At 33.4% G+C, this 9,989-nt stretch overlaps 1 protein-coding gene across 1 annotated transcript; it reads right to left on the bottom strand.

Annotated features, from left to right (window-relative positions):
* Window positions 1-970: 970 nt before the first annotated feature.
* Window positions 971-1,889, bottom strand: LOC126690041 (uncharacterized). The gene has a single exon (XM_050385184.1). It carries the CDS (start codon window positions 1,780-1,782, stop codon window positions 1,225-1,227), a length of 558 nt encoding a protein of 185 aa, XP_050241141.1. The 5' UTR covers window positions 1,783-1,889; the 3' UTR covers window positions 971-1,224.
* Between the last annotated feature and the right edge of the window lie 8,100 nt (window positions 1,890-9,989).

Genomic DNA, 9,989 nt, shown 5'->3' with positions numbered 1-9,989 from the left:
TATATCATATCTTGGGGCACCATGGGGTGCAGGCGTATCGTATCATGGCAATTATGTCATTATGGTTAGTTGGCTCTAGGGCTGTCCACGAGTCGGTCTGGGTCGGTTTTGTGTCCAACCCGTTACCCGATCACTTTGGGTCTCCTAAAAATGGATCCGCCGCCGACGGCAACAGTTCCGGTGGTCGGACGTCAAAGTTTTCCGGTCGGTTTTCGGTCGGGCTCGGATTGTGCGAATTGCACCAGATTTTTACCGAAATCTGCTTATTTTTGCTGGATCTGACCGGATTTCGAAGAGATCTTGGCTGATCTCAACAAGATTAGGCCGAACTTGAAGAGATCTTGGCAGATCTCAACAAGATCAGGCCCAATCTCGAAGAGATCCAGCGAGATCTTGAAGAGATCAGGCCAGATCTCGACAAGATCTCGCCAGATCTTACAGATCGGACAAGATCATACCGATGAACTACTTCAATCGGCCGAGAAAGCTATTTTCGATGTGTTTTCCGATGGGGTCGGTTGAAATCGGTTTTCCATGCTCTAACCCGTCAACCGACCTGCCGGTCTTGGATTTTGGGATCGAGGATCCGCTGCCGACCGTCGCCGACGTCGGGTCGGCCGGTTCTCGGGCCGGATCGGCCAGGTTGGGCAGGTGGGTCGGGTAACGGGTCTGGTTGGACACCCCTAATTAGCTCTTTCGCATTAAGTACCACCAGATTAAAATAACATCCAGACTTTTTTTTCTTTTTGCTTTTCTCGGGCCGGATCAACCACCCAATATTATACTATAGAGTTTTTTTTTAGCAGGTATTATACTATATAGTTATCAATTCACTTTAGTGGGGGGGAATCAATTTGATTATAGATCATTCCTCAAAAAAAAAAAGATCACTTAACAAAACAAAAAAAAAAAAATTTTTGATTACAGATCTAAGGTACTGAACACCTCAGATCCAGTTGAACAAGAATAATAGATTCGTCCAAGTGGTTCATGAATCATGATTTCACGAAAATAGAGAACCAGTTCCTGACAAGTTAACGCATTTTAGAACCATGTATCCTAACCCTACATATATTCCTTTGGCTTCCTTTTTAAAAAATAAAAAATAAAAAGGAAAAACAAAATAGAAATCTAAAAAAAGAAAAAAATTTACAACTTCTCCGTATAATATTCGGTCGGACTGAAACGGTTCGATTTGAATTTTTTTTTTTTTTTTTTTGGGTTCTACTGCGCCGGCAATGTTTCATGCCGCCACGTGGGATCCGAGAAATCTGACGAATCGAAATAGACATCGGAATACTCGAACAGCCCGTTAAACTCCACGTACGCGTTACTATTGTTATAACCATCACCAGTTCCCAACTCGAACGAGTCATAACTCGGGATCTGGTCCTCAAACCCCCAAAACTCGCCGATTCCAGACGAGTCAGACGAGACTCGGATCAACTCAGTCTCCAGCGCGTTCTTAACCTCCTCGCTCGAAGAAGGTGGAAGGCCAAGCTCGTCGTCCGAAGCCTCTAAAAGGTACCCAAGATCCGGCTGAGACTCGCTGGAATCTGACGTGAGGTCAACCACCGGCACCGGCGAAGAAGATATCTCTTCCTCGAAACTCTTCATGAGCGAGTCAAGCTCTTGAATCGTGGGATTGGGATCCGAGTCGTCGAGAAAATCAAGAAGGTTTTCTCTGAGTCGCTTCACCTCGGGTGAGTCTAACTCGGACGACCCAACCGAGTCATCTCGTACCCGCTTCTTGTTGTTGTGGTCTTCAACAAAGGTAGACATTGTGAGAAAGTAGAATTGAAGATTTTTTTTTTAAGAAAAAAGGATTGGATTGGATAGACACGAATAATAATAACACAAGAGGAAGTGGTGGTGAGATATGGTAAAGCAAAGAAGATTGTTATATAGGGGGACAAAGTAGAGAGAGAAAGTTAGAGAGAGAACGAGAGAGATGAGAGAGAGCGTGGGGTAATGATGGTGACAAAGGCGCGTGTGGATCGAATACTTAGGCCATCACGGACGTCTTGCCTCTTTATTTGTTTTTTTCCACAACTTTTTTTTTCCGTTTTCTGATTTCGTGTCGGGCTTCTAATTTTATTCTTATTAAACTGCTTTGAATTTGGTCTTCGAGTCCGCTTTAGTGGATTTGAGGCCCACATACTTAGTCAATCACGGCCTAAACTTTCCTTTTATTTTATCTTTTTTTTCCTCTTAAATTTTTCTTTTGTCTTTTGGCTCTTTATTTTGGCTCAGCTCGGCTGCGAAGGTTGTCTTGGGGGATAGTGTTTTTATAAGATTTTTTTTTTTTTTTAATTTTTGGTAAACTAGAATTCCATTTAAAAACTAAAAGTCTTTCGGAGATTCATTTATTTTATTGAAATTGAAATTTTTTGTTAAAAATGCTGTAAATAAAAGTAAAATTTTGCTGAAATAGTATAGTAAGATTCATGAATAATAGTAAAAATAAGTTGACAAGAATAATTTTGCCAAACGCACACCAAAAATTATAAAGTCTAGAGTATATAATACCTTATGTGTCAGCTAAAAGCTAGTACAAAATACAAGAAGGAGGATTCGAATGAAAAACAAGGGAGCTAGGATTATGTATTCCTTCTTTAGCCAAAATGTCCACACAGTGATTATCCTCACGATGAATGTGATACAAGCGGGCTTCCTCAAAATGCCAGAGGAAGGACCTACAATCAAAGATGAGACCATTATAAGGGTGAGTTGAATCAGCAATCTGGGAATTAACGACATCAACAACAGCCTGAGCATCAATCTCTAACAATAATTTTTTAATGTCTAAATTCCTAGCAAGGGTTAAGCCATCCCTAAGACCCCATAACTCGGCAACCATCGAGTGAATGTAGCCTATTACTCTATTGAAACTACCAACCCAAGTTCTCTTGTGGTCTTGTATTAATCTGCTTGCTGATGCCATGCCGGGGTTACCCCTAACAAAACCATCAGTATTGAGTTTGAAGCAATCTTTTTTAAACCTATTATTATGCAATGATTTTTGAGACTATATATATAAACAAGTTATGTAAGTTTTTTTTTTTTTTTTTTTTTTTTTTGAGAGAGAGAGAGAGAGTTTCAACCTATAAAAGTAAAACTACAAATTAATGGTTTTTTCAATCACCACACCATAACTGGAGTAATATAGTTCCAAATCAATTTGGAACCAAACTTTTTCCTAACAAAGATTAATTTAAAGTGGAAAAAAGAACTAGGGTTGTCCAAGAAATCTGACAAACTAACCCACCCAAGTGACTCGACTGGAACCGATCCAATTTGATGGCTATGGTGGTAGGTGGTGGGTAAGCGGCTTCAAAATCTGATTCCAATAGGTTGAGTATCAGTTTCTCTCTTCCAACACTTGAACAAACCGTCTCAACTGAAAACCCAATCAAACACCAATGAAATTTCAGTACGATTTTGCACGATCTCGCCAAATTTGATGATTTTTCCACTAGATCTGCACAAGGTTCGGGTGATTCATTGAGAGATCTCGTTAGATCTGGCGAGATTTCCACTGGATCCGACGAGATCTCATTTGATCTTCACCGTATTCTATCGAAATCACGATCACCACCACCTCTCTCAGTTTTGACCGAAACTGATTTGATCGTGGAGCAACCAACTTAATTCGACTTGTTAAAGTTATCGGTGAGCGACATGCCCTTTGTTTTGCCACTCATTGGAATAAAGTCAAGTTTGGGTAGAGCCCAAACTTGATTTGAGTTGACCTTTGGACAACCCTAAAAAGAACTACATTGAATAAAAGTTAAAGTTATTAAATTGAAATGAATAAATTAAAAGTTATTTAAATTGAATTTTTGATAAAATTAGAGGGTGTATTTTTTTTGGGTTAATGAACGTGGGTACACATTGTGGTAGTTGGTGACTTGGGAGGTAGTTTGTTTGGTAGGAAAATAAGTAAGGGTATTTTGGTTAAGTTGGGCTCGTACTTTTATAGAAATGGATGGATCAGATAAATTAAGATGGGATTCGACAGGGTGCGGAGATCATTTTTCCATAAAAGGATTAGGTTGACGAAAGTTGTAGGTAATTGATTGCGCATTACTCCGAATATCTTTTATGGGGGGCTGTTGATGATGATGATGATGATGATGATGATGGGCACTCACTGTACCTGAAACTGAAAGGATAGATTTATGGTAAGTGGTGTCACATGAACGAATATTATATTGCACATTTAAAACCTTTCTAACGTCTAATTTCTAAAATTCTGACAGATCTTGTCATATGCAAGCAAATCATCCAGCTCATTGTATTTGCTTCAGTTCAATATTTATTTCCAAAATTTAAAATAACTCCTTTTTAGTCTTCCTCAGCTGGTAACTCCTTCACAATAAATACTATGAAATATATATATATATATATATATATATATAGGGCACATTTGGTATACAATAATAAATACTATAATGAAATAGTTATTACACAGAATAAGCATTCAATTATTTGATTATGTTTTTATTAAAAGTAATAACTATTTTTTTTTTTTGAGAAACGTAATAAATATTTCTTAATAATATAGGTTATAGGTATTCTTTAAAATGAATATAGTTGTAATTGCTATTCCTTAAACTATATAATTAACTATTAAAACAAAAAATAGATAAGAGAATAATAAGTTCAACAAATGAGTTAGAATTTGGTAAGGATGGGGTGTAAAGCCAATATTTTACACCATCTAATAAAAAATTGTTACATCAATATTTTTACTTAAAATTCAATACATCCTACAATACTTAGTAACATCTCAATAAACTTATAATTTGGTTGGATTTATATATGAATATTAGAATTAATTGGGTATGGTTGCACTTATTCTTAAATATATGATCAATGATATAATATGTTAGTATTGAGGGGATAAAACATGAGCTTTACACGTTCTTACGTAATTTAATATAAAATTTCAGCTGTTATAAACATAATAATTTTCACCTTTTTAGTTTTTACTATTAATGCTAGAACTAAATGAGAAAATCGAGAATCTTATAAAACCCCCTTATCTACCTTTTTTAATTTTTTCAAAAAAACTATAAATCCTTTGTTTTAAACTTAATGTTTCCCTTTCTGCTATAGTCACATCGTGTCATACTTTCTTTTTTTTTAGTAATTAAAATTTAAAATGATAAAAAAAAAAAAAAATCAAATACATAACAACTATGAAGCATAAAGAAAAATACTTGTAAACACACGAAGAGGCGATCAGATTTGATGGTCAAGAATGATTAAAGAGTGATAACTTTTGATATTTTTTATTAATAATTTATAAAGATAGAGAAATTGAAAAATATGTTAATCATATGATAAGAGCATAGTGGACGAAGAGGAAAAGTGCATGAGTTTTGTATGATAATAAAACACCAATTAATTAAGAAGACAAATTTTATAAGATGATATACAACCAGTTAAGCTCTATGGTACTGAATGTGTTAGACTATTAAAAAACAACACATTTATAAAATGAGTGTAGCTAAAATAATAATATTAAGATTTTTAAGTGAAAATACAAAAAATATATTATTCGAAATGACAAAATCCACTTAAAGAACGGTATAATCCAAATCACTATTTTTTTTTAGAGAGTTTCAACCTATAACGTCTGCTCCTAGTCCTAATGATAACTCATTATCATCAAACCAAGACACTAATCAATTTTTGGCGTAGGCGGGGATTGAACCCCAGATCTCTTATACAACCATTAGAGATTTTATCAGTTGAGCTAACTGGAACCCACAGTCCAAATCCCTATTGATGAAAAGATGAGGAAAATTCGGTTGAAATGGTTTGGTCATGTTCAGATGATTGTAATTAATGTACCAATAAGAAAAAGTGAGTTGATTGAAGTTAAGAAAACAAAAGTAAATAGGAAAAAACTAAAAATAACATTAGTAGAAATAATTAAAAATACCCTGCTAATTAAAGAAGTAACATAAAATATTGATTTTAGATGAAATGTAATGGAAAAAAAAAAATGTGACCAACATTAAGGATTCATAATTGAATTCATGATATTAAAGGCTAAGGGTCTGTTTGAATTAAGGGGAAAAAAATAGTAGAATAGAGTTATTTAAAAATAGATTAATTTTGGAATAATTATACTTTACTCTTTTTCTCTTCATCCAAACGGACCGGAAGGTTTTGTATTGGTTGGTGGTGTTGCACTGGACTGTTTTATTTTCCTGAAATTGAAAGTAAAACGAAGGCTCTAGCTCGGAACAAATGGACAAGTTACCTATATTTTAGATCTTTTGGTTGGAAGACGAAACGGTGAGGAAAAGAAGAAAGACAAAAATCAATTGTGCTTACCTGATCCGGACCAAGGGAAAAAAATAGTTTATAGTGGAACTGGTTTTTTTTTTTTTCTTTTTTGATGGGGCATAGTGGAACTGTTACCTCTAGCAAGAAAGCAACTTAAAATCTAAGCAAATTTTTTCTTTCATCCCTATCTTATCTGATGTCATTTCTCCACATTTTATCCATGGGAATTGTGGATCAACAGAAAATACCAAAAGACACGGGCAGGTAAGAATTTTTAGGTTGGCTATTCTTTCCTTTGCGTGAAGATTTGATGGGACTAGAATATATCCTATGCGTGTATAATTTATGAAAAGTGCAAAAAGGTATATCAATTTTGCAGTTCTCTTATACGAACACTACAGCAGAGTATTTTAAAAGTTAATACGTTAATATATAATATATATATAAAAGAATATCATATGATCAGAGTTTTGTAGTTTAACTATCATTTTTTATACTTTTTTATGAAAATTTTTGAGATTTGAATTTTCCATCCTTGTTGTTAACTTGTTATTATTGAATTTATTGAGGTAGGGGAAACTACATTATATCACATATTCCCCTCCTTTTTGTTTTTGTTTTTGTTTTTTGTTTTTTGTTTTTTGTTTTTTTTTTTCCTGTTTTAGACTTCCTTTTTTGTTTTAGAGACTTTGATTAGTCTGTAAGGTAAATAAAATGAATGTATAATCTATAATTGGTAAAATATAAAGTAAAATACTAAATAAAATTTTATTTTTTGCTAAATATATTTTCCTTTTTATGGTAGAAAACAAGTTAATGGACAAAGACATCTATGCTTACAGTTAACATCTTAAAACATATAATACATCTCTCTCCATGGTGATTCATTACTTATATTTTTGGTTTACTTAACCTTATTTTTTTTTTGGTTGTACCTGGAATATTGTTGAAAGTTAAAAAACTTATTCAACTTAATTTTTATGTTATATTTTTAAAGTCAAAACAAATAAATTTAAGTTACAATGTTACATGAGTGCCTGTCTGATGTAATTTATTTATTCTAAATTTTAGTTTTTTTTATTTTTATAGTGTTTTAGTAGTAATGCTTAGGTTATTTTTGATTTTTTTTTTCCGTTGATGATTTAGTAATGTTTAGTTGTTTATAACGGTAGACTTAGGGGCGCACGCAAGTTTAGTTCAACCATATCCTCTCCATAATAGCACATGATCGGATTGTATCGAGTCTTAGAAATCCACACTTGCTGTCAATTGGTGGAGTACGTGGTGCTCATGGTGCTCATCCACAAGCCATTCAATTTATTTATTTATTTATTTTTGGCTAAATAAAAAAAAATAAAAAAAATAAAAAAAAGGAGAACTTAGGTATGAGCTCATTGACACATGCCACGTGACGATAATGAATAATATCACATTTACCACATGAGTTTTGCTAGGATTATTGCTTGAATCGCTCTTCTATAAGTGTTGGGAAAAGAACTCCTACCATCAAGCCACATGACCCACACCCCATGTTAACAAGCCATTTAATTAGCTAGTCGATTTGGTTAACCCTGTTTTTACCTCATTGATAGTGGTGTGTGGGGCAAAGATTTCACCAGATTTGATACAGATCTCATTCGATCAGTGAAAATCTCACTTCCACTGGACATGATATTAACGAGCATAGACCTTTTGCATCTTTGATTAATCCATTGCTTGGATTGATCAACTTCTGGTTCAAATGGACTCGGATTGAATGAGTTTGTGATTATGGGGTTTGGTTCAAGTTGGGGTATTTTTTTTTTTTTCTTCTTTTAATCTTATTAGGCTATTCCTGCTATAAATTTTTATTGGGAAAGGTTAACAAATACTGTTAAGGTGCAAAAAAAGAAAAAAAAAATGTCAAAAAAATGTAAAAAATGACATCAAGCGGTACTTATAAAACTGAAAAAATAAGATAAAACTGTAAAATAAAAAATAAAAAATTGTCCAAAAAATTTCAAAAAAAAGTTGTTAAGGGCACTTTGCAATATCCATTAACACAACCCATTTTTATTTATTTAGATTTTAAAATCTATAAACTCCATTTGGCCGCCGTGGCACTTTATTACCCAATTCCCACTGTACAACATCTTTATTCAATTATTCTACTCGCAAGCATGCAGAGCACCTGTGACAACCAAGAGATTCAGACCACTTGGTACTTTTTTTTTTTTTTTGGATGAGAAATAGACCACTTGACACTTTTCTCTCAATCACCCACTCTTTTTTTGTTTTTTATAATACCACCCACTTTGTTGTTCAAACGGAAAAAACTAAAAAGTATTTTTTTTATATTTTATGCCGGAGTGGGCGACAACCTGATCCAAAGTCCCCTCCTTTATACCTATTCACCGTACTCTTTCAACATTGTCGGAAACCCCTGCAATACGATACCTTTTCTTTTCATTCATATTTATTTTTTTATGTGGGTCGGCATAGGATACGATACCTATTCCAGATCCCCTCACATTTGTTTCACACTACTGGACCCACCAATATAGTGTACCTTTCCTGGACCCAGAGCCGAATGGAGAGAGAGAGAGAGATAGAGGCCTCAGCTGAGCTCAGCTGGGTCGCGCTGGATCCAGAAGCAACGATCAAAACATTGCATTGATTTTGATTACACACCTCCCACTTGACATGTCCCACTCAGTCTAACGTAGCCAAGCCGCTGTTTCCACGGTCTGATTTGGTTGTCGTGTCAGCTCGTAGCGTTGCCAGGTCCAACAATTAATTGCCTAATTTGTCAACTTGACCTTCCTTGCACGTTTCCACGTGTCAATCTTTCTAGATTACTACTACTACTATTACTATTTTTTCTTCTCTTTTGGCGCCAAAGCTGATTTTTCTTTTTATTTATTTTATTATTAAAAAATAAATAAAATAAACATTGAGATCTAGAAAGGATGATACGTTTTCCAAAGTGGGGCCACGTGTGTTGTGGTGGATGTTAAAAGCATTCACATGATGCAGGGGATGGTTAGGACATGTTATTGATGTCTTGGTTTTCACGAGGAGCATGGTGGGTGTGGACCGTACGTTGCAATATAAATCAACCATATCCGTTTCTGGACTCTATTTACTATTTTTTTTAAAAGCCTACAATTTTATAATTTTTTTTATTCTTTATTTATAAAATTTTAACCATTTCCCGTGATTTTAATCTTTATTATTAAATTAAGACAACAATCAATAATTAATATATGTTATAATTAAATCATAGATTTTTTATTTAATTATTAAAAATTTTATCAATTAAATTAATCTTTTTGTTAGATGTAAATTTTAATAAATCCACCATTGTGTTATATATTTTTTCTTGTATTCTTTATATTTGGAATTAAAAACAATACTATCTTTAAAAAATCCTACAATTTTATAATTTTATAATTTATTTATAAAGTTCCTACCATTCTTACTACCAAATCAAAATACCAATCAATATTTGATGTATACTATGATTGAATCCTAGATTTCTTATTCAGTTATCAGAAATTTTACTAATTAAATTAATGTTTTTGTTAGATGTAAAATTTAACAAATCCACCGTTATATTCTTTTTCTTGTATTCTTCATATTTGGAAAAAAAAATTTTAATAAAAAATCAATAATTATTTTATTAATCAAATATTTAAGTTTTAAGA

Source organism: Quercus robur, chromosome 1 (assembly GCF_932294415.1).
Source record: "Quercus robur chromosome 1, dhQueRobu3.1, whole genome shotgun sequence".
Classification (NCBI taxonomy): domain Eukaryota; kingdom Viridiplantae; phylum Streptophyta; class Magnoliopsida; order Fagales; family Fagaceae; genus Quercus; species Quercus robur.
Note: the sequence above shows the minus strand (reverse complement) of the source record. Positions and strands in the feature narration are given on the sequence as shown.